General features: G+C 42.0%; 1 protein-coding gene across 4 annotated transcripts in view; it reads right to left on the reverse strand.

Annotated features, from left to right (window-relative positions):
* Positions 1-25,302, reverse strand: part of slc8a4b (solute carrier family 8 member 4b) — a 134,333-nt gene that overhangs the window by 32,637 nt on the left and 76,394 nt on the right. For all 4 annotated transcript variants that reach the window (XM_086284399.1, XM_086284381.1, XM_086284391.1 and 1 more), the window contains one exon: positions 22,322-22,514. In XM_086284399.1, the coding sequence (XP_086140525.1) occupies positions 22,322-22,514 (193 nt within the window). The remainder of the gene's footprint in view (positions 1-22,321; positions 22,515-25,302) is intronic.

Here is a 25,302-nt window from a genome sequence, read left to right on the forward strand (position 1 = left end):
ACATCACCTCCCTCACACATGCACACACAAATCCTGCAAGATGCACCATAATCCAGAGGAGCTACTTCTTTCTCCTGCTCCACGAGGAACAGAAGAAAAAAAAAACAGGATGAAGGAAAAGGATGGAAGAGAAGGGATGAGGAAAACTACACAGGAATGTCAAGAGTATTAAATAAAAGACAGAATGAAAGAAACGTCTGACGTGAAGAGCGATCCGATTATGGAAGGAGGGAAAAGGGGGAAAGAAAGAGAAATCAGAGGATGGGAAATTAGTTCCGGGGGGATGATGGGAAGAATGAGGAGGAAAAAAGACAAGGGAGTAAAAATCTGATCAGACATGTTGCCTCTGTTAGGTTTGCAAATCGAAAGCAAGTAGAACAGAAATGAGGCGACACACATGTGCGACATGCAGACACGTGAAAGTGACAAAGTGAACATCGCACATTCTGCACACTTGCACGCAAACACTTTCATTTCTCTCCTGATCATCATCCGCCCTCGCAGCTTCCCCCTCGCTCCTGCTCCCTCCTCCACAATCCTATCGTTACATTTGCATGAATGAGGACTGGGACTGCTGTGAAATAAAGCGTATGACATGTGACCGTCCATGGGATTTGTGCTGCGGGGACGCAGTGTGCACATGTATGTGTTGCTTCTGTTCCAGATATGGAAAATATATTCCTCTGTTGTGATCATAAAAGCTGCTCGTCTCTGCGGCTCTGTGTCCTAATTGGGATTGTTGCGTTACCCCACTCCAATATCTCTTTCTACCTCTGCTGCGTGTGATGTGCTACTTGGAGATGGTCTCATGAGGGCAAGACTGACTTTACCAGGAAAAATGTTAAAGGAAATAAGCACAATGACAAAAAAAAATGAGTGAATGAGAGTGAATTGGTTTTTATTCGGCATGGAGAGTCAAGTCTGAGGGCTTAGCGTAGCTCAGCCTCATGATGTCGATGACAGACGAAAGACAGACCCACACGCTTGCCTTTTTTAGATGGCAGTTAGCCCCTTTTTGTGTAATTTGAAAGTGCGAATAGAGTAGAGCAGAATCCCCGAGTGGCACTATGAAAGGGTTTTGGGTACAGAGGAACAACGACACACGGTGTGCCTCCAAAGGGAATCGCACAACCTCATGAGAGCGTGTGAGTCTCTGAGTTAGCTGACAAGTTTTCTAATGTGGTTCGTTTAGCTTGGGTCAGAGGTTTGACCAAACACTTTGACTTTATGTAACAGCTTATATAACAGCTGACAGCCATTTTTGCTGTGAAGGAGCCGTGGCTGCGGCTACAGTTCAGCCCTAGAAAACGGCAGCCTACACCGTGGAAACTGTGATAAACAGCCGGGCAGTGCTCACCTGTACAGAAACGACAGTTTATTAGTATTATCATACCTTGAGGCGACTTTTGTTGTGATTTGGCGCTATATAAATAAAATAAAATTGAAATTGAATCATACTGCAGCAACTCATTTTGTCCTTCAGGCAGGCAAATGAAACATGCACCTTGCAGATTTTAACAACTTCGCAAATCAAATGCAAAACATTTCCCGAAAATATCCACAAATATTGATGAATCCACACTGTGGAGCACGAGTCTGCTGGTACTGCTGGTGAAACTGTGCTGTCCTTAAGGACAAACTCATGTTGCCTGGTGGGAGGCAACCTGTCTCAAAACAATTGAGGCCTACCTGCAATCACTCTCAGGCAGATTTGCGAATGCTTGCAAATAACTGTCGTCTAATTCATAAACCAGCAAGTTGCAATCAGTCTAAGTTAGCCTGCGATGATGAGCTCAACCCATCTGTGCTGTGTAGTCTTTGGGAAAGGGGGCTTGATTGGTTCCCAATTAGTTGTGTTCTGGTATATTCCTATACAGATGCAAGGTTAGGTTGCAATTAAATCACTGTCCTGCAGCAACTACGTCACTGTTTGTGGATGAATTTTGGTTCTAGATGTTCTAGAGCAGGGGTGTCGAACTCCAGGCCTCGAGGGCCGGTGTCCTGCAGGTTTTAGACATCATCCTGGGTCAACACACTTGAATCAAATGATTAGTTCATTACCAGGCTTCTGGAGAACTTCAAGACATGTTGAGAAGGTAATTTAGCCATTTAAATCAGCTGTGATGGATCAAGGACACATCTAAAACCTGCAGGATTCCGGCCCTCGAAGCCTGGAGTTCGACACCTGTGTTCTAGAGGTTCCAGCTGAAATGGCTGAATTTGTGACGTTTGCTGATTCATGGCTGTATTATCACAAACAGTTTTCAAAGTTGACCCTGTTCAATTGCAAAATGACAGCAGTTCGACTGCCACTTCACAGGCGACAAGATCACAAGCTCATTGCACTCAATGGTTGCAATATTTTAGTTAATGCTGCAGTCTCCAACCACTGTTTTTCCCCACTGTGACTGTAGCATTACACACCATCTCAGACTCTTTAACTTAACAGCTTGAAGCTCTCATTAAGGTTAACTGTCAGAAGGTTTGCCATGGCGATGACCAACTTACATACAGCAGCAGCCCACCTGACTTTGTTTCTTCATGTTTTCAAATGTTGTGGCTGCCAGTTCCCACTCACCCCCTACTGTAAATGCTTTCAGCAGCTTTCAATTATACATTTGCATCAGTTCTTTTTCCTTTGATGCACGGAGGGAGGAATGGATGGAAATGAAGCTGGAGGAAAAGATTTTGAAACAAAGAATATGGAATTACAACACACAGAAATAAAGAAACAAGCAAATAAATCGAAGAATGAAGGATGGAGCAGTCAATGGGGACTAACAGATGGAGAGATTAAAGCCAAACACAAAGATTCAGCGTGCAAAATCCAGGGCGGAAAAAAAGAAGCCCTCAAAGCTCCACAGAGACGGAGAAGAAGAGTAAAAAATGAGGCCGATAAACCGGAACGACGCAACTTTATTGCAACTTCTATTTATCCATTCTCCATCTTTGTCACGGGCGGAAAACATCCTGAAATACAAGTAGTGTTGAAGACAAGCAAAGAGAGATAAATAGGCAACAGCCACTTTTCCACGTCTGACGTCATTCTGATCTTTTACCCCCTCCCGCCTCTTCCACTCTTTTCTCATCTGTTCTCATGTATGATTTAACGCTGCTCATCATATATTAATGATCTGGTCAAGTAAACGGCTGTCTTGAAGCAAGAATGTCACAACACGAGGGCAAAATCTACCTAACAGCCTTCCACTGTCGGTGTTGAGATTGGATTAACTTTAGCCAATTCTTCTTGTTTTTCCCCCGTAAGCATCGCTGGGGTTATTAAACTCTTCCTATTCTCAACATTCTCTGATAGGCTCATTACCATTCTTAGTTTTAATTAAAAATGCAAACCTATTTTTTAATAGCTGCACAGTTTCATCAAATCCAAATAGTCTTTGAGTCTTATATAACCAAAAAATTATTATTATTATTATAATTATTATATACACATTTGGTTGCTTTGGAAGGTTTGTAATCCTCATTGCAGTCAATATCTATTACTTAATGAAGCATGACCCATCTTAAGGCTGTCACCAAGGTGATTAACATTGTGCTTTATTACAGCGGTCTCCAACCTTTGTTGCGTCACAGACCGACAATATTTTCACGGACTGGCCTTTAAGTTGTTGCGGATAAATACAACAAAATAAAACCAGTACCAGTTTTAAAAAAAAAAAAGATTTAGTCATAACACACGGGAAAAGACACGGGGAAACTGAGTTAACGATGAAAACGATAAAAAAAACCAAAACAGATTTAAACCCTGAAAACCATAAATTTCACACCCGAGCCTCAAGTCTCGCGGACCAGTACCAAACGACTCACGGACTGGTACAGGTCCGTGGCTCGGGAGTTGGGGATCGCTGCTTTATTACACTGCAATTGACAATGTTCAAATATGATTTGCTGGTACTGAATACATGTCCAGTGATAAAACAATGTGACATTATACCTAGGCTCTTTTGTTTGAATCATATAGCAGCGCTCCAGCTTTAAACTTCAGGTAAACATGCAAACATAACCACTTGTGCTAAAGTAGTTAGCATTACACATCGAATGACAGCTGTAGGAGAAAAAACTGAGCACATGTGTGCGGGGTGGCTGTTGCTCAGGTGGTAGATCGGGTCACCTACTCACCGGAAGGTTGGTGGTTCGATCCCAAGCTCCTTCAATCTACGTGCCAAATATCCTTGGGCAAGATCTTAACCTGTTGCCCTCCAATGCATCCATCGGAGTGTGAATGCGAGTGAATGTTAGATAGAAGCAACCTTAGATAAAGTGATTGGGTGAATTCACAAGTTGTATAAAGCGCTTTGAGTGCTCAGTGAGAGTAGAAAAGCGCTATATAAGAACCAGTCCATTGACATGTGGAAAAACAGCTAACCCCCACCAAAAAAAAAACATATTTAAAACAAATGAGCGAAATAAAATAAGCTCATGCACGGCTGTATCTTGGCACCGTGTTGCTTTGAATTGAATGCTAATATTTTGTGCAAAACTCCTGAAAAAAGCCCGTATATGTAAAGCCAAAGGTTTAAATAATATACTCTTGGATTTGTGTGCTATCACAGAGAAAGAATATCTAGGAGATGTGTTTCCTGCTGTAAACACAGAAGCCCCGCCCACCTGCTGTTCGGTCCTTCTGTTATTGAGGGTCAGCCAATCAGAAGAAAGTTGGCTTAGAGCAAGAGGAAGTAAAACTGGATGTTTCAGCCAGAGGTTGAACTGATGGGGCTGCACTACATGATACATTTTTTAGAATTGTTAACATTCCGAAGCCACTCTAGTAGAATCCAAGATTAAAAATATGAAAATATGGATAATGCAACACTCTATAATCAGTACTTTATTAGAAGTAGATGCTTTGTGGGCATATGGTCAAACATTAAGTTAATAATGCAGTTTTTACCTCTTGTTGGCACTATAACAGCAAAAGTCAAGGGAATAAACAAGTCAGCAGGACTCATCACATTCAGCATCATTTACAAAACAGACTTCAGTTGTGATACTAAACAATCAACAATCAACTGACTATGCCAAGTAGTCTTCAGAAAATCTCACTTTGTGTTTCTCTAAGCAACGTCTAGACTTGATATAATGAAATTTCCTGTTGTTTATCTCAGAATATAGTGGTTTAGGACAAAGGTGTCCTCAGTTTGCAGTGAACTTCACATCATTCCTTGCTGATATTTACAAGTTGAGTCTTTGGCTTTGTCTAACTATGATTTAGTTCACTGAAATAAAAGTGTTTAATCTTTCTTCCAGAATGTTTGCTCTGCACTCTCTTCAGGTCCACAGCTAACTCTGTCTAAATGTCTTTTTTGTACTGGTAATGTATAAAGGAGGATCAGCGAGGCAGACACCAACAATCTGATGAGGTTTGAAATTTACTGCTTTTAGATGCGTAAGTCCAAATGGGATTCTCCAAATCTACTTAAGCAAGGATGCTTATACTTGGCATTTTTTATGAATCGAAAGTAAACGTGTGCATTAATATTAAGACTAAAAGAAGACAAGTATTTTATTGCCCCTTGAAAAAACTGATTATGTTGTAACATTGAGCAAGTAGGGGACGGTAGGGACGGTGAATACCAAGAGGTGTGTCCCAATTCATAGGCAGCATCCTTCGGAGGCCGCATTTGAAGGCCGATTATGTCACAACCATGCGACGAAGGCTGTCCCAATTCAAAGGCTGCTTCAAATGCGGCCAACAAATGCGTCCTTCATTTCCCCGAATTTGAAGGATGGGTTGGGTGTATCCTTCGTGGCCCAACCTATCCAAGAATTCATAGCCAATTCCAGTTTCCAACAATAGCGCCAGCTACTTAGTTTCAATGTTACTCTTTCTGGGTCACAAAATACACTTTTTAACCTATTTTCGGGCGAGAATGTAGCTGTGTAAACTTCAAATATGTGCTCGGTCCATCAAAACATCATATATTTGCAAAAGTTAAAAGACATTTTCGGAGACGTCTGTTACCCACCAGCTCAAAGCTGACCGGGAGGTCGAGGCTCAGTAGAACAGGCGAGAACACCGAACTCCCCCCGTGGTCTTTCGCTACACAGGTTAAACATGATTCATAAGTCCCTTAGATAACTTAAATGTTATTTTTTGGCTGTTTTATTTGTTCGTGAGTAAAACGGTTTGGCTGAGATTAAAGTTATAATTTTCACACAGCCGAATAAACATCTAACAGAAAACTGATTAAACAAAAGTGTGAGATGTTCGAGAATTTACTCCAATGTCCTGTTATATATTAGCGAGCAAGGAGCAGACGGCTGAATTTATTAAACTCCACCGGGACAGCTGGTGAGACAAATCTGAAGGCTAGACCATCCCATTTCACAGCCTTCTCGGTCTTCAGAGGACGCGGCCTATGAATTGGGATATACCTAAGAACAGCCTTGTCATACCTGCAGAGATCTGTTGCTGAGACAGTTCAGTTGTGACCCAAGTGATTGGTTGACAGCCCGATACCTTCCCGATACCTTCCTGGCCTGGGAACCTTTAAGGTGGCGTAAGTGAGATATTGCATTCATAATTACATGCTGATATACACAATATGTGGTTTTTTATGTGGTGTCATAGGTGACCTGTCCACATTGCCCAGAATTTAAAAAAGTTCAGCGGGCTTGGAAAATGTTTTTTTCTCAGTGCATGGAAAAAGGCTGTAATTAAGAAAATGACATTTCTGAGTGAGTGGCGTGAATATAGACGATCTCCTGCCTTGCTTGAGTAATGACACCTTTGGTTGATTGACTGGCATTAGCAGCTCAAGGTGAGGGCTTTTAAGCAGTGGGATATATATATCACCATGCCAACCACTGCCAGGGCTGTGTGCGGCAGCTCGCCAAAATCTCTCTCACTCTCTCCGTCTCTTTCGGTCTCCGCCCCTGGCACATGAAAATCTACCACTTGTCTCTTTCTCTCCCTTCAGTCTTCTTCATTTACTCCTCCTCTTTCCGTCTGCCCTCTTGCACTCCTCCCATCACCACCCGGGGTGCCGACAGTTGGTCTTACCAAATGTGAGCCGTTCTCCAAATCCTCTTCTCCTTTTCGGCCCTATTTGTTTTATTCATCTCCCTCTAGCCATCATTTGCTCCCCTTCTCTCTCTCTCTACCTCCACCTGCCCTTTCCTCTCCCTCTTGTCTTTTATTCCCAGCGATTCATCTATCTTCTTCCCTCCACCGACTCTGCCTCTGTCTGTCCTTTTTCCTTGCCCTTCCCTCCATCCGTTCATCTTCCTCCCTCTCTTTCCATTTACTGCCTGCCCCTGAAACCTATTTATCTTCCTCTGACATCTCCACCACTCTCTTTCTCTCTGCCCCCTTCATCAGTCTATCCTTCTTCTTCTACCTATCACTCACAATACCTGCACAAGTGTGTTTATAACCTGGAGGTCTCAAGAGGTTTTTATCATTGTCCATCAGGCGAAATGAGAGTAAGGAAAGTGAATGAGCTGCAAAGGATATCTCCGGGCATCGTGATGCTGTCACATGTATGAATTCTAAAAGCCGGTGATGTCAGTGAGCATACAACTCTCCAGCTGCTGTATTTAACAATGCAATAACTGATCACGTCAGCCTGATCAGAGGGATGAAACACTGCAATTCATACTTGAATAGGGAGAAAAAAATGCACTAAATTATTATTAAATTTAGGAACGATGTGTGTCATTGAAAGCCGTGACATCAGGGTCGCTGAAATGAGCTGAAATGGGGATTTATTGATCTGCTTTGCTTGTCCTGCTTGTGGTAAAGAGCAATTCGACTATATCAAGCACCAGGCAGTCACATTATGTTCCAGGTCAGCTGCCAGCCGATCAAATCACATTATGAACGTGTGCAGGGCTGTCTTTTGACATGGAAATTAAGAAGCTCATCGTTATGGTGAGTAATCACCACGATGTATTTGAACAAAGTTAGTTGGGCAGCTACCTCATCCTAAAAGAAGTCATGAGGTATTGGCTGCAAACTAATGAGGGTAAAATGCACTATGAGCACATAAGCTAAACAATTATACTCCTTTTGAATTGATCTCTTGTGGCTACCTATACAGTTGCAGTACCTTCATTGCTGGCTCCAAAGAGCTCCTCACAGCGCACTCTTGAACATATCTCTGCTTTTTTCAGTTGTTTATTGGATCAACAGATCTCTCTCCAGTTTACCCTTCACCTGCAACTCTACCTGCTACTCATATATATACACTGACCATGAAGACTGAAAGCCTTCTCCACACTAAGCTTTACTGGCAATGCATTTATTCCATAGTGAAGAAATCAATAATCACAAGCCATAAAGCACACTACCAAGTGCTTGTGAAAACAGCGAGTGTTTGTGCATGATCTATGTGAGTCTAGTTCCAGTCCACTCTGTGCTGACATTTTAAAAGCACTGTTCAGTCTTTCTTAAACTTTTTTTTTCTCTAGCAAAACAAACTGCTTAAACGTTCCCCCGCTATTAATGCACAGACAAAATAACAGAGAAGGAGGAGTAGGCACAAAGGAGGACGATGATGATGCAGGATTATAGACGGCAAACGCTGGAGCACTGAGAAGAACCACTACGGCAAAAGGGATACACTGTATCATTCTCTAAAATGAAGAGACAGACAAAGAAGAATAAAAGTGAGGTGATGACAGGCACAAGAGTTCGATCGAGAATTAGTGGAGGACAAAAAAGAAATCGAAAGATTAATAAAAAGGCAGATGAGAGATAGACGCATGGATGTTGAGATCAGGGCAGAAAAACAGGACAGAGAAGAAGAGAGCAGGGCAAAAACTGAAGGGAAAGTAAGTAGAGAGGGAAAGATAAGGGACAAATGGGGAGGGGGGAGGGCAGCAGGATGAAACAGATAATGTGGTAAATAGAGTCAGATGGAGAGAAGAAAAAGAACTGGAAAGGAGAGTGAGTGCTTATGTGAGTCACATCATCTCCACAAGCTATCAGTGATTTTAATGACTCTGACATCAGTGTGTGTGTGTGTGTGTATGAGTGTGTATCATACTAGATTACCCTGAGGTAATGCAGTCAGGAACTGGCTCATCACTCTTCTACAATAGCGTACATTCATCATGTCAGAGTGAGGTTTCTCAAGCACTGGACTGAGACCCAAAACAGGTTGCAAGTTTCACCGGTGGGTTCCCACTAGATTGATGCAAGAGGATATGAATTGATATCCTTTGTGAGTGTGAAACTGATAAACTTCAAAGCAAAAAACAGCTGGTAAAATCTGAACAGAAACTAATTTTTATTGCTTACCAATGACTCAAAGATCAGTGAACAACAGTAAAGCTATTGTTCTTATGAACTTTTATTGTTCTATGTACTTATAAACTCTACTCTGTAAATGTTCTGCCTGAATAGATAAAGGGGACTGCAGTCTATTGTTTTGATGAAACTACACAATTACCAACCAAGCTAGCAAGCTAGTTAGCAAACAGACTGCAAACGTGTTAGCCTAGATAGCTTCTTTGTCTTTGAATAAAAAAACAACCAATCTGCAACAGAATCCGACACTCTTTTAAAAAAAATATATACAAGTGTTAAAAAGTGTAAAGATTCTTTCAAAATTAGTTAAATGCACAAATGAGCCAATAATAACATTGAAATTAGCAAAATACGGGTTTTGTATGAGTTTAGTAGTAAGACAGCTAACATGCTAACTGACAAAGAAAGTAATCTAGCAATAAAATCATATTGATCAAATTATGTAAAATTCTGATGAAAAAATTAAAATAGAAAGAATCTAAGAGAGTTATTGTGACTACTATCGACTGCTCGATGGCTAGCATGTTAGCTGTTAGCTATGTTAGCTAACCAACTACAAATGATTTTAAACTACTAGATAAAAAAGTGATGGCTTTTATTGGATTATTGGATTCACATAATGTGATTTTTCAGAGTCAAAATTAATCTTTTAAATCATCATAAATAAATAAAAAACTGAATACTGTTATTATCATCACCTACAAACATCTCCTTCCATGGAAAAATGTCCCACCTGCAACTGACCCAGTTTATTGTTTTATTTAAACACTTATCAACTGATTGCACCTGATTGCTAACACAGCTGCAATCAGAATATGTCTCCTATTTACATTAAAATCTGCCTGGTTTTCTAGTTTGGTAATTCCAGCCAAGCTGCAGAAACAGAAGCCTTGCAGTCTGAGGCTGCTGTTACGATTTCACTTGATTTCATTAGTTTGTTACTGCCATCGGAGCTAAAGGTCACCGCTCTGGCAGAATTTAACAATCCCCTCCAACAAATCAGAGGGCAAACAGTTAGTTAGTATGAGGCAATGGCTGCAGTATAACTGCAAGATGACTGAAGTGAAAACAGAAAAAAGGGAGATAAACTTTGCTATTGTTACTTTTCTCAACAGAACAAGTTCCTCTGGGTTTTGCGAAGCTATGATGGGATGTTTTATTTTTTTATACTTTTACACTTTATAGATCAAACTATTAAATGACAGAAAATTATCATTATTTATCATTGCTGGTAGATTTACCAGTAAAAATGTTACATTTAAATGACAGAACAGTAGCAGATGACAGAAATAGATGAGTATTTAAAAATATATTTATATAGATATAAATATATATAGATAGATATATAAGATGGCATAGAAAAGAGTTCTTTGGTTGAGCGTCTTGGCAGTTACATGTTGGTGTTTTAGATCCAACTGAGGACACTGCACTCTCATATGGTAGCAGCTTCTCAACTTCAAACTAGTCCACCCTAAGGCACACCCTGCTTTATTTTCTATTTTACTCTAAATGGGACAATGACTTATCAAATGAACATCATGCTATAATAGTATTATAATATGGCTTAACAATAGCTAAATGGCAAACTTACCAAGAAAGTGTTTAAATGAAGCGAGGAGTAGGTTAAAAATAGACTTAAAGTTGGACTTTGGTACATAAGAAGTTGCTCTCTGATGGCCCTTAGAGAAACGCGGGGTGAGAATGCAGTGGTGGTTTCCTGAGTTTATGAAAAAGTGAGAGAAGTGGTGTAAATCATAAGCTCATATTTCCTTCTTTTGAACACCAAAGTCCATGAAGCAAACACCAAAACTGCAACATGAAGCAATGATTTTAGTCAGCCTGCTGAGAAAGAGTCTAAAAGCTCTAAGGAAACCCACAGTCAAAATAAAGAACTGGAAAAGTGGCACTCCAGCTGACCCAACCCATGTAACTCTACCTTGGCCTTTTAATAAACCGAACTGTGTGAGTCCTTTAGTGTGGTTTCAGCATGGCAGGGTGGAGACCGGTGGAACTGGGTGGGGGGGGGGCTGTGCGGTTGTGGAGCAGAGACTACAGGGGGGTACGGTGGATACAAAAGGGCAGGGACCAGCAGCCCTCTGCAAGAACTCTTGGTAGGTCTCAGAGCCATGATTACAGGGTGTGCACAGTCCACAGGGGTTTGATGACAGGGATTCATTGGCAAGAGTCAGCGTGTGCGTGTGCTTGTACTCTGTGTGTATGTGGGTACATAACTCAGACTGTAGAGTGTGTTTGTGTGTGAGTGTGTGCATACTTGGCAATGAAAATTGCTGGAACTGCAGGGCTAAAAAAACAACCACAGGGGAGCATGTAGGGCGATGCAGTACAAAGACAGAGACACACAGAGCGCGAGTGGCAGCAGAAACAGGGAGTGACGGGGATTCTAGATGGCAGAACAGAAAGAGAGATTTAAGGAAAGGAGGAAGACACAACGACAGCGACGGAGAAGCACACATCCAGAAAAAGACGGAAGCAGCAGGCTCAGCATTTCAAAGCTGTTCTAACTGAAGGCTGATTTGGATTCTAGCAACACAACATCATGTTTCTGATATGATGTGAAATCTCTCCAACTTCGGTGGTCAGGTCACTGGCTTCGTCTCACACCCCACAAATCAACAGAATTTCTGTTTTGCTGCTTAAACAGCAGCACCGCAAGAGGAAGAGGCAGAGGAAGGGAGGGCAAGAGGAGCCAGAGGCAGGGATTACAAATGGGTAAAATTTGTGTTTAGAGAAAGCCCGGTGTGCTCTTTGGTTATGTGTGTGCGGCACTGCAAGTTGAATAACTGTAGTAGGGAGAAAAATGTCAATGGGCAAACAACAGATGGTGGCTGCCACATCAATTTTGATACACAGCTGAAACGTAAGACGCTCGGGCCCGCACACACGAAGAGAAACGGATGCACACGCACAATGAGGCGAACAGAAGGCTTCTACCGTTGTAAAAGATGTTGACTTAAGCTACTTACTCTGACTGCTCTGGCATTAAAGGAGATGAAGAAAAGTAGGGGGATAGAAGAGGGAGAAAAGAGTCAAAAGGCACGGAGAAGGAGGAGAAACAAGAAGAGGTGAGAGAGGAGAGGAAAAGGGAGGATAAAAGCTCGCATCCTCTCTATCCTCCCTCTTCCGCTCCTCTCTGTCTTTATTTTTGCTCTCCGACTCTGTCATTTAGTCTATCTCTGACTGCTCTGTCTTTCTCTCTGTCAGGCAGACCATGACTGCGCCCAAATGTGATTTGCTTTTTAATCTTCATAATCCACTTGGCCAATGAATGTTTTGCTTTACTAATTAAAGAACAAACAATGGACGTGTGTCCCTCTCTCTTTCTATCTCACACACACACACACACACACACACAATAGATGCGGTAGATGTTTCCATATCTCGCAATAAATCTTCGAGAAGAGTGGGCAATGGGGGGGGGACGCGAGAAATTATGGAGAACGTGATCAGACAGTCGGTAGTTTTGGAACTTCCGGTGCAGACAGCAGAAAAACAAATCCTTAGAAGAAAACTACAAATCAAAAAAAAGAAAACAGACAACAAGGCTCCTTTTCCCACTCCTATAATTTCTCCCTTTTATTCTTTATCTTTCTGTTCTTCGTTTTTCCGTCGTCTCCGCTTTATTGTGCTTACAATGGGAGGGGATCAAAAGTTGCTAAGGCAACAAACGGGGAGAAGACAAGAAAGAGGAAAAACTCTCGCGGTTATGGAGGCATCCTGACGTTTTTCAGCAGAACAAAGGGGGGAGGGGGAGTTTAAAGTGTTTATCTGTTCATTTGCAGGCTGTCATTTGAACCTAAAAGGATGCGGGCCTTATAGAATAGACAGGATTAGAATCCAGCTGACAGAATAAATAAAAATTGTCATGAAAAGCACAAAAAATATGTATCGCCCTGATGTCTATTGTTATAAAAAGCTACAGAGTCTTCCTGTATAGCACCTCACTTTCTAAGTTTAAACTGAACCAGTGAGTCTGTGTTAATGAGGAAATTCTCCATTTGGCTGCAAACAACATACTTTTCTGCACCATAATGCAGCCTCAAGAGACAATTGGAATAAATGTAAATGCTGTCCTAATCCACCTCTATATACACACCATAAAACTTTCAATTAAATCTGCCATCATGGAGTATTCATAGCACCTTATCATCAGAGCAGGAGCTCTCAGACTACAGGCTCACTAGCAGTTCCTTTTCCAAAAGTAAGAGGAGAGGCAGAGCCTTCAGCCCTGAGCCATCCTGTAGTTATGCTGCTATAAGCCCAGACTGCTGTGGGACTTCCTCTGATACCCCTTCTTTTCACTCCCCACATGTTCAGATATCACCTGCCTGTCTTCCTGTTAAAAAGGAGTTCTTCCTTCCCACTTTTGCCAAGTGTTGCACACGGGGGATCATCTGATTGCTGAGGTTTTCTCTCTAATATTGATGAAAAGAGCTTAAATTTTTCACCCAGAGAACTACTGCTCACTGGACATCTTCTATTTCTCCTACCGTTCGAGATGGTCGTGTGGGAAAATCCCAGCAGATTTCTAAATACAGAGACTGAGGCTTTAACCCAGAGTTTTGAGTTGTTGTATCCTGGTTTAATTTTTGGTTTGCTTTTCCTTCCTCGTGTGTTTAGCTTAAATCTAACTTACCTTGTGTTCCACTGTCGGTCTTATGCGTCTAGCTGCTTCCTAGTCTTTTAATTTGGTGCTTTGTCTTTAGTTTTGCTTCTCTTGTTACATCATCAATGATTTGTTCCCCAGATGTTACTGCTCCCTGATCATCTTTTGAATATGGTGATAGAGTCTCTCTTTTGTTGAGAAATCCACTGTTTGCTGCGTGTTCTCCTTGCTCTGCTTGACCTGAGTTTCCTCAGCATCCTTATGATCACTTGGATTTTTTGGACCAAGAAGCATTAAAGTTTGTTTATCCTTGTCTTAAGGGTCGTGGATTTGGGTTGATAAAACTTTATCCTTCACACAGGTTTAGTAGTATAGTAACTAACACGAACCATCAAAATCACCTAAATCACCTTACATACTCTGATTCTTAGTGTGAACTCGAGCAGGTCGTTTTGCCTTAATGCACCGAGTTTCTACCTTGTGTCTGGGTGAATAGATGCATGCATTAATGGATAATTGAACGGCCCTACCTAAACAAAAGTGGTCGGTGAGTGTGTGTCCAAAGATTTTGCTTGTTCACTTGAAAAACAAGGCCTGAAAAATGTACACAAAACAATCTATATACCTACTAAAAATAAAATAGAAGATGATTTAATTTATTTATTCATTAAACTACACATGTATATTATTCTAGGTCTAACACAACATAGGGTCACTCTTAAAACAGAGATGGTATATTCTGTATAAAAGGAAAACGTCTGTGAAAATAAGAGAAACAAGCATGGGACTACAAGAGTAGCGGCCTAACATAGAAAAACGTGTGTCTGATTTGTTAATGATGTACAAGTGCACAACTAATGCAGTGTTAGTAGGCAAACACTGTGTGATCAGTCACGTTTGTCCAATTAACTTTTGAAATCAAAATAAAACACATCATTACAATTTCAAGATAGCACCCAGAAGCTGTTTTGAAATGTGCTCCATGGTTTTAGGGTGTATTTTTCTAATAAGAGCTCTGCTGCATAAATATGCCCGGCAGGAAGCACTATCCATCTTAACTAACCAGGAAAAAAGCCAGTGTGTGTGTGTGTGAGACACAGATACACTGCTCGACAGCGTCAACGTGTGACATTCACACAAAGCAGCAGGCAAACATCCAAACAATGAATGACAGAAACATGTTTGGAGCATCGTGTTTGTGTTTTTCTGCTGCGTGATTGAATATTATTACCAAATATGTGCTCAGACTTTTTTATCCTGGTGTCAGCTCCATCACGTCTGATAAACAGCACGTGCCAAGTTTAATCACAAATGATGATTTAAAGAAAAAAGTTTAAGAAGTGTGCTGACTGGCAGGATCGACACGCTGTGAAGAGATGTGCATTGTTTGTAAAAACCTGAAAGCGCTGTGATTGCGCTTGTGTGTTTGTGTGTGAGTTTGATGATCTGACACCAGCTAGATGAGCAACATAGATGATTGTGTAGAAAATGAAGCTAGCTGCTGACACACAAACACAAGCACCTGGAGCAACAATCAAGCTGAAACACTGACTCTGCGTCTGTATTTATATGCACACACACACACACATATGCACACATGCACACGCGGTGGATTTGGAGTTCAAAGGATGTTTTATTTTGGGAACAGCTTCGGGTTAGTCACCCTACATTGGTGACAGACGGAGAAACAGGTTGCAAATAGCAAACACTTTACAAGCACCGCAACATGCTCAAACACCCACGCAAACACACAAACACATAAACACACACAGACTCACATTCTCGCTCTCCTTGTATTTCCTTCTTTTCTCTCTCTCTACTTCCGAGAAACATCTCGCCAAAGGGAGGATGTGTTGTTTTAAACTTGCTAGCTTGCTTCTCCTTCACCAGCAGCTAATGTATGATCACAGCTCTTCTGACAGCTTCGTCAAAAACACTAAGAAATTTTGTTCAGGCTCATTAAAACATAACGCACAATGGCAGGATGCTGGGATTAGAGCAGATGAAGTGGTGCATTCTGGGTAGTGTTTGAGTGGATATCTGTGATATAATTTTGAAGCAAAATGATAAATACTGTATCACTCAGGGGATTGTCGTGTGAGTCTAAATGATCTAAACTCCTCAAACACTTACTGTCCAGTTGTATCAGAAATGCTTTAGATTCCCCCAGATGTGTCTCGGGTTGTACTTTTAACTCCATTCACAGAGTTTAACCAGTGAACATAAGCATAGCCAACTACAGCATGTGAAAGTGAGCACTGTTAACATGTGGGGTTAAACGTTACAACACTTTTACATTCTCGCTGTGTACCTGGCCTGTACCACTACACTTGCTGTCTCTGGAACATCTCCCCCATTCCGTCTTTCACATAATGGTATGATCCCAGTCTGTCTTTGCATGTGATTGTTACCATCAAAATAAAGTCCCACCCCTTCCTGCATGGATTCCCAGCAGAGCTGAAGATTTGGCTCCGCATACAGTCGACCCATTAGTAATTGAGATGTGAAATTATCCGGCCCATAAACGGTAAGTTTGACCTCTAAATCTCGAAGCATGAACGACAGTTACAGCTGTGTAACTCTGACAGCTTTGTGAGGACGGTAGTCGTGAACACGTGTTGTCCAAGTGCGTAGCTTTTCCGTAGGACCAACACAAAGCTATGCACAGCTTTGCGGATCATTGTTGCTATACCTGTTTACTGTCACCAGGGGGCAGTGTTAAAAACACTCCTGTGAGCTACTCTTGCAACCATCTGTTGTTGTTCTTTGAACGAGCTGCAGAAAAGAGCCAAGTTGGAACATTCAAAGAGGTGAAGTGAAACAAAGTGTTCAAATTCTGCTGACGTTCCCGGTCATGTTCAGGCTCATTTTTCTACCTGCGTCGAGCGTAATCTCCATATATCTCCAGCGCATATCTCCAAAATACACGCTGCCTGATTTTTGGAGGTCTCAACACAAGCATGTCTGCATAGGTTGCATAACTTTAATCGTTCACCCTGCACAATGGCATGTTAATGCGAATGGATACAAGTGCAGCACCATCCACCCACACATAATGTAAATACAGTCGATGATCCTGGATGACCTCACAGTTTAGTCACTGGTAATATTCTGCTCTTCACTGAATTCACTAACACAGTTCAGAAAACACCAGCCAGCATTGCCCGCTTTACATTCACTAAACACCACAGATGGTCCTTGTTATTACGGCTTTTCCTCTCATTATGCAAAATGAAACCCCCCCCCTTACATAAACCATATCGAATAAATGAGCCATGCAGGAAGCTAAGATGTAGCTTTACCTCAGTGTTTCAGTACGGTGTTATATTTGGTTCTAAAACTACTTGTACAAAGACATATTCCATTCTTATGAGCTAATATTAGCCCACGCACGGTAGCATAATATAAATAGTTCATATAAAATCTGCCAACAGTGGCAATCTTTTGATCACAGTCAGAGCCCCTTTGGCTGTAATCGAGAAGCTTGGCTGATAAATCCACCAGTTTTTTTATTCTAAGCCATTCGAGGGAGCAAAAAGCTGAACAGGTGCTGGAGTAAGTATGGAGTTCACACACACAAAACCAACATCCATCCATCCTCTTCCACCTATCCTTATCAGGGTAAAGCAGGGAGGGGGATCTTGGGAGCCTATCCCAGCTACCATACAAAACCAGACAAAAAACAAAACAAAACAATGACACCCCCCCCCCCCCCCCAAAAAAAAACAAACAAACAAACAACCCCATAACACATATGCTGCAGAGAATTTTTCAGAACTCAGTCGAAGTTAAATACCTCATCATTCATATGCTCACGTACTTTAAAAAAGTCCCAGAAATGGGAAGGATGCTTTGGTATGTAAAGTGAGTGCACACTATATGCACACATGCACACACACAGTGCAAGGCAGTAATTGAACAGGCGTTGGCACAGTTCGGTGGCGACACCTGTTTCAAATTTATAATGAGCAGCCAGGGGAGTGGACCACACGCAAACACAGCCACAGACGCACGCACACACATTTTTCTGCAGCTTGGCTGTGAATCTGCACTGAGCTGCAGGTCATAGGGAGGCTAAGAATAAACAGACCCTACTGAGCGTATCCCTCTCTTTCCTGCTTCTGTATATAGTACTCACACGCCCTCTGATTAACAAAGGCCTACCAAAGGCAGAGGTGGCAGATAAAGACCTGCAGACAGAAAACTGAGCAAAGCTCGTGAAGTCCGATGGGGAGAAACAAAAGGGTAATTAAAAAAAACATTCATTCATTAATTAGCTGAACAGAGAGAGAATTAATTCATTGCTGCTGCTGCAGCATATAATGGGAGTCCAGACAGTAAAGAAATGTAGATGCACAGTGCTATGGTGGGTAACATATACTTTTACATATACTGGATCCTCCCATTTGTGTTTACATATCACTCTGGATTTAATCATTATTTATTATTAATCTCTGCCTCTCTTCAACAGTGTGTCTTGTGACTGAGTGAACTGCACAGCACCGTATTCAGATCCGACTTGACTCACCCACAGACTTGCTTATGCTGTTAAGTCGACGCCTTGATGCAACTGAGACATCTAAATATTGATACGTGCATCTGTATCTCATAACACTGATGTATTCCATCACAGAAAGTGATGCCGTATGGGTACAAGAACTGGCTAACACGGTCGCTTTTGTGTTACGCGTGTATGTGGCCACATTCGTCATTTTTCTCCTGTCACGTACTTTGCAGTGTAACGGTAGAGCTTTAGGTGTTTGCTGCATTAAAGTTTTAGTTTCACTTCGCTTCTGCGGGAGCCCTCATACGTGACAGGCTCCTTCAAGTGGCACACACCCGGTTTTTAAAGCTGGATTTCTGTTTGAATGATGACATCATCTGGGTTTATTTTCAGAAATCTGAAAGCTGCTTCTTCGTCTTCCTTTTAAGAGGATGTGCAGGTTGAGTAGTTCTCCTCACGACTGACATTAATGTGTAAAAATGGTTTTGCTTAATAAAGGGAGGCTCCATCTTGGGCTTCTGAGAGCGGACACCTTCAGCACGACCTCTTGGAGTATCTGTGATGTAGGGAGGCAAAAGAAAAAAGGACTTTTCCTTTGTGGGCTCAGCGTAGCATTACATTATCTTCTATAATGAAATCGAGTGGAAGCGCCTCTTCCTTCTCTTCACTTCACTTTTCCTCTCCTCCTGTCAGTTAAGCTCCAGCAACTTTTAGATTTCCCACAAGATTTTTTTCAGCTGCACCTGACTCGCCCTTCGTCATGTTTCCCCCGTCTCAGTCCGTTCTCCTCCTATCACCGCTTTACCGTTTTCCTGAGCTTTAAGCAAAGCTCATTCTGGCAGACAGCATGCATGACAGATTAATGTGGGGTTGCTTAAATGCAGGATATAGGCGAAAGAGGGTAAACAAAACAATTACACATATTGGAGGAGAACTCAAGGAAGTGGAGGGAGGCGTGTGGACACTGAGTTATGTCTGGGTTGTGATCCAGCTGAATTGCTTTGGCAGCAAGTCCCTGTTCTTACGGTGTTGGCTGGAGAAGATGGGGAGAAGGATGTAATTAAGAAGAGAAGGTGGAGGGAAATAAAGGTGCCAGGTAGAGCGAGAGGAAGGGAGAAGTGAAGGAAAAGTCTGACAATGTAAACAAGCAAAAGGTGAAAGGAAGATGCAAATGAAGAGAAGTCAAAGGTGCGCAGAAGCGAGGGATAAGTGAGAAAGGAGAGTGATGGGAGGTGAGGTATGAGGAAAAGGTGGAGAAGCAGGAGGAGGGCATGAGAAAACTCATCTAAAAATATGCCAGGAAAATATGTGAGAGATTAGTATGGAGAAAACATGATGAACTACAGAAATGTGATGAGGCAAAGGCAGAAAGCAGAGGGAGAAGGAGAAACGAGTGCAGCAGATTAAAGCAGGTTCACATTAGTGTGCAGGAGGATTTTTGACAAGTAGTTCAAAAGCACAATGATGAAAAGAGAAAGCACGCAGAGAGGGGCAGCAGCGAGAGAAGATGAACAATAAGTGAGCATGGACTGAATCAGTGAAGTAAGAGAGAGAGGGAGTGAGACGAGAACAAAAGGGGTAAAACTGTAAAGAGAAAGAGCCAGTTACTGATAACGAGGGCAGATCGAGCAGCCTTAAACCCAAAGTCGAGAACTGATTGGGTTTCTCGTGAATCAGAAGTGGATGGATAGACTTATTTAAGTATAAAAAACAATATCACATGGAGAAAAAGCAAAGGAAAAATTAGTTATAAGCGCTGACCGGCGAAAAGAGCGAGGAGATGAAAGGTTAGGGCCGGGGAGTAAATGCAGAGGTGAAGAATAGAAGGAGCGAGGCGGGAGACGCCAGGATGGATAGATCAATTTACCACAGGGGCTTTCTCACCAGCATATCCCTCGCTCAGCTGGCTCACGCTCCTTTACATGGAAACATTGGATTATCGATCCACCCCCTCCTTTCCCCAGCAGTCACCCTGCTCGTCTGAAGCAACAGCTTCAAGGCCTCTCAGCGTCTTTACTTTTGCTTTTGTATTTGATGCAAACTATACACTGCCTCCATTCCTGCTCAGCTCACAGTCTCAGTCACAGAAGGCATCTCAGCTTCTTTTGCAAGTGCTTTGGTTGCTAGCAGACACTTGCTAACTAACCACAGAGCTGTAGCAAAAGCTAAGGAAATCCCCAAAAGTTGATTCGGTTCATCTGGATGTAGCGTTTTTGTTTTTTGCCAACATTTTCACCTTGCAAACAACCTCCTGCAACCACTCACCAACTGATCTGGGACAACACTTTTCCATAGCGAGTGGTGGTTACCAGTGCATGACTGACTGGTCTCTATGCTTGTGTGACTTTGGCTTTAGCATTCTAAACTAACTAACATACACTGTTGGTTGATGTAGATCAGCAGAATCAGAATCAATAGCTTTTTGTTTTTGCAGCAGTCGTTTATATGCACGTTCTGTAGCAGTTCCTTTAAGAATATTAAATACATTAACTATGACTCCATGACTCCCATATATACACTGAGTTATTCTCCGATGCTTCATAAAAACATGCCCTTCACTACTAATCTATATCCAGCAGAGGAAGACGCTCATTGCTGCTTATGCTTGACCCACAAAGTTGCAATCTCTCAGGGTTGAAACACACTCTACTAAGTGATCTTTTTAATCCTCTTTAGCAAACACACCACCAATAGTTTCACTTTCAGCTAATCTGATCTGCTGCAGTCTCAGACCCACTGATACCAGCTTTCTATTTAACCTCCTGTGCTCACATAACAGCAGCTCTCAGAAGACTGCCTCAGCTTTACAGTTTGCATTGTTTGATTACATTTAACTCTTGTCGTTTGCTTTAGCTTCTCTCGCACTCCCTTTCATCTCTCCCTGACCTTGCAGCAGTGACTGCACCATCAGCACATCGCTCCGTCCCACACGCACAAGAACACGCTATGACCTGTGCTTTAAAGACGCTCTGCTTAGAGGTTTGCTGGTGTCAGACGTTTGTGCTCATTTGTAAATTCTAATCTTTTGCAATCGCAAACCACTAAATAGAACACCGGCCCTTCACCTTATCCAACATTTAGTTTTAATCTTAACTCCAAAGCCATAATTGTTCTTCTCAAGCAGAACTTTGAAGGCAAATATTCCCCAAAGGGTCAAAAACCTAAATCTAGGTTTAAACTTAAACCTCACACACACACACACACACACACACACACACACACACACACACACACACACACACACACACACACACACACACACACACACACACACACACACACAAAGCTTTTGAAAACACACCGATGTCATAACACCACCTGGCTCAGTCCTTATTCACTGTAACCTTGTCAATCTAATAAAATATTCTTAAATTATGCACAGATGTCCTCACGCTTACATCTAAAAGTCTAATTGGTCCTCATACATATAGATATGTGAAACCACACACACTCTTACACACACACGTACGCAGAGGGCTTGCTTTATGGGCCCCGAGTGGCGTTGGAGAAACTGCATTCCCAACCATTTTATGTATTGGTCAATTTAACACCGCTAACTTCAGCATATTAAAAATGCATGCACCCAAGGACGCAAGAGCAATTTTATGAATGTGTATGTGTGCACCCATGTGTTTGCAAGCATTTAATGCAGAGAAGCCTGCCTGGAAATGTGACATTATTACACTGTTATCTACCTAATAGAGCCATTTATACAGCAGAATACTTGATTAACCTACACAGCAATTTCTGAATAGAAATCAATCACAGGAAGGAAAACAGAGGAAATGTGAGGGCGTCAATGTTGATCCAAAAATGTCCCAGTCTCCATATGATGTCACACCAACCGCAAAATGTAAAAAATACACCAGGACGGTGTTCAAAGGTGGATGAAATGTCATGCAGACAACAGCGAGGTACTCACATGGTCTCATCATTCTGAAACTCCAGCTTGCCTGCAGCCATTTCGTAGTCCTCCCCTCCCTTAGCGGTTCCATCCAAGGTTCGATAGGGAATGGCGACCAGGCCTCGAGCCCCCGACGTCCTGAGCACCTTCACCTCCATCACGCCAACACTTTCACTCACCCTCTGAGTGGCACTTTCAAATGTAAAGATGCCTAAGAATTAATGAAAGAAAGAATTTATTTCACAGGGGAGAAACACTAAAAAGCTTGACAAACACCTACACACTCACGCACTAGCTTGCTCTCAGAGGTGTACGGTATATACTGTACAGTAAGAGGATAACAGATCACTTCCCACTCTCTCTAGATGAAACACAATGGGTAAACACCCACTCTCCACTCATCCACCTGCATTTTTAACTCCCTGGATGTTTTCAAATTGCAGAAAAATGTCGCAACACTGGAAGGACGAGCTCTTTGTCACCTTCTAATGATGCTGTTTTATGGACACCCAGAGGCGACGACCTATGGCACACCAACAGATTCATGTGGACTCCTGATAGCAGTAAAGCACAGGTTTACAGTGTGCAAAAAGCTTTTCTACTTTGCAGTGTTAGCACCAGGTAGGCGCTTCGCAAAACAAATATGTCTATTTGAATATTGTAGAATCAAATACCAAGAAATAGTGAGAATTGAAATTTCAGTTTACAAAATTTTTAGATATACAGGGTGGGCCATTTCTATGGATACACCGTAATAACATGGGAATGGTTGGTGATATTAAAGTCCTGTTTGTGGCACATTAGTATATGTGAGGGGGCAAACTCCTCAAGATGGGTGGTGACCATGGTGGCCATTTAGAAGTCGGCCATCTTGGATACAACTTTTGTTTTTTCAATAGGAAGAGGACCATGTGGCACATCAAACTTATTGGTAATGTCACAAGAAAAACAATGGTGTGCTTGGTTTCAATGTAACTTTATTCTTTCATGAGTTATTTACAAGTTTCTCTTTGTTCACAGCCATTGACATGTCGAAGAGGTTAACACGTGAGGAGCGGATCGAAATTGTGCCGATATCTGGTGAACGCAGTAACCGGGTCATTGCAGCAGATTTCAATGCAAGACACCCTACGAGACCACCCATCTCCCATGCTACAGTCAGCAAACTGCTTGCTAAGTTTCGTGAAACTGGTTCAGTGTTGGATTTGCCAAAATGTGGACGCAAGAAAACTGTCACTAATGAAGAAACATCAGTGGCTGTCCTAGCTTCATTCAGCAAGAGCCCACAGCGTAGCACTCGCCGCATGTCACTGGAGAGCGGCATTAGTCGAACATCCCTTCGGCAGATATTAGCTACTCACAAATGGCACCCTTACAAACTCCAGCTACTGCAGCATCTCAACGAGGATGACCCAGATCGGTGCACAGAATTTGCAGAATGGGCAAAACAAAAATTGAAACAGGACCCTCAGTTCACGCAGAAGATTTTGTTCAGTGATGAGGCAAACTTTTATGTGAATGGTGAAGTTAACAAACAAAACCACCGCTATTGGTCTGACACTAACCCACATTGGATGGATCCCTCCAAGACTGTTGGACCAACAAAAGTGATGGTTTGGTGTGGTATATGGGATACAACGATAGTGGGTCCATTCTTCATCAATGGAAACCTCAAGGCCACTGGATATTTGAAATTGCTACATGATGATGCGTTTCCCTCTTCATGCACTGAAGCTGGCACGTTCCCCGAGTTTTCCACAATGATGGTGCACCACCACATTATGGGTGCCAGGTCCGAGCATTCCTAGATGAACAGTTTCCTGGAAAGTGGATTGGTCGTCGTGGGCCAGTTGAATGGCCCCCAAGGTCTCCCGATCTGACCCCCTTAGACTTTTATCTTTGGGGTCATCTGAAGGCAATTGTCTATGGTGTGAAGATACGAGATGTGCAGCACCTGAAACTACGGATACTGGATGCCTGTGCTGGCATTTCTTCTGCAGTGTTGCTATCAGTGTGTGAAGAGTGGGAGAAGAGGGTTGCATTGACAATCCAACACAATGGGCAGCACATTGAACACATTTTATAAGTCAGGGCTCTAGACTAACTTTTTGCCATGGGCGTACCGGCACAAAAGTTAGGCGCACACAAATTTTCTAATAATTTATATAATATAATGTGTTTTTCTGGATACACTGTGCTTTTTCAGCATTCAAAGATTGATGACACCGTGTCAGAGCACTGGCTATGAATTTCAGAAGGATCAGGCCTTAACTTAACAGAAAAGTTAGCAATAGTTCTTTTCCTATTACAGCTACATCCACTTCTGTCGTGCCTAGACTGCTCACTAAGGCTGGGTATCATCACTGATTTCTATAATCCATTCGATTCCGGTTTTCAAAGTCCTGATTCAATTCAATTTAGCCTCAGACAGTCAGAAATATTATAATTCTGATCATTTATCAGTACTGACTTCATCAGAATTGTGAACATCACAGCAGATGCCTTTGAGTGAAAGTAACTGAGAATAAAACAGAAAGACATGAAGGAGATTTTCCTGGTCTGGCTTTTTATAGCAGATAACCTTAAAGATATTCTACAATGTTCTGCATATAAAGTTTAAATTTCTTCAGTATTGAACAACAGAAAAAATAGGCTTTCTTGTCCGAGGTCATTTAAGTGAAAAAAAGAAAAAGAAAAGAAAAAGACAGCAGCCGACAGCGCTGTAAACAACGGTAGACTGGTGGGTAATAAGCGAATGAATAATACAGAAAACAGAGATTGGAGACGGGAAACTGTTCTTGAAGTACAGAAAGAGAGAGAGAGAGCTAGCTGTGCATGAAGTGTGATTTTAATAGTCGTGGAAGCAAAACAGCAAAATTCATGACGACATCGATCAAATGTGAAGCGCAGTTTGCTGCTTCTTTTGCTGCTGGCTCGGGGGATTTTGGCTGGAGAGAGACAAAACCTGCAGCTCAGAATCAGCGCAAAAAGACGTAAAC

This window comes from Aulonocara sp. 'chitande type north' Nkhata Bay, linkage group LG3, assembly GCF_057382095.1.
Source record: "Aulonocara sp. 'chitande type north' Nkhata Bay isolate Kocher_YH1m ecotype deep benthic linkage group LG3, A_spYH_male_GT1.1, whole genome shotgun sequence".
NCBI lineage: Eukaryota > Metazoa > Chordata > Actinopteri > Cichliformes > Cichlidae > Aulonocara > Aulonocara sp. 'chitande type north' Nkhata Bay.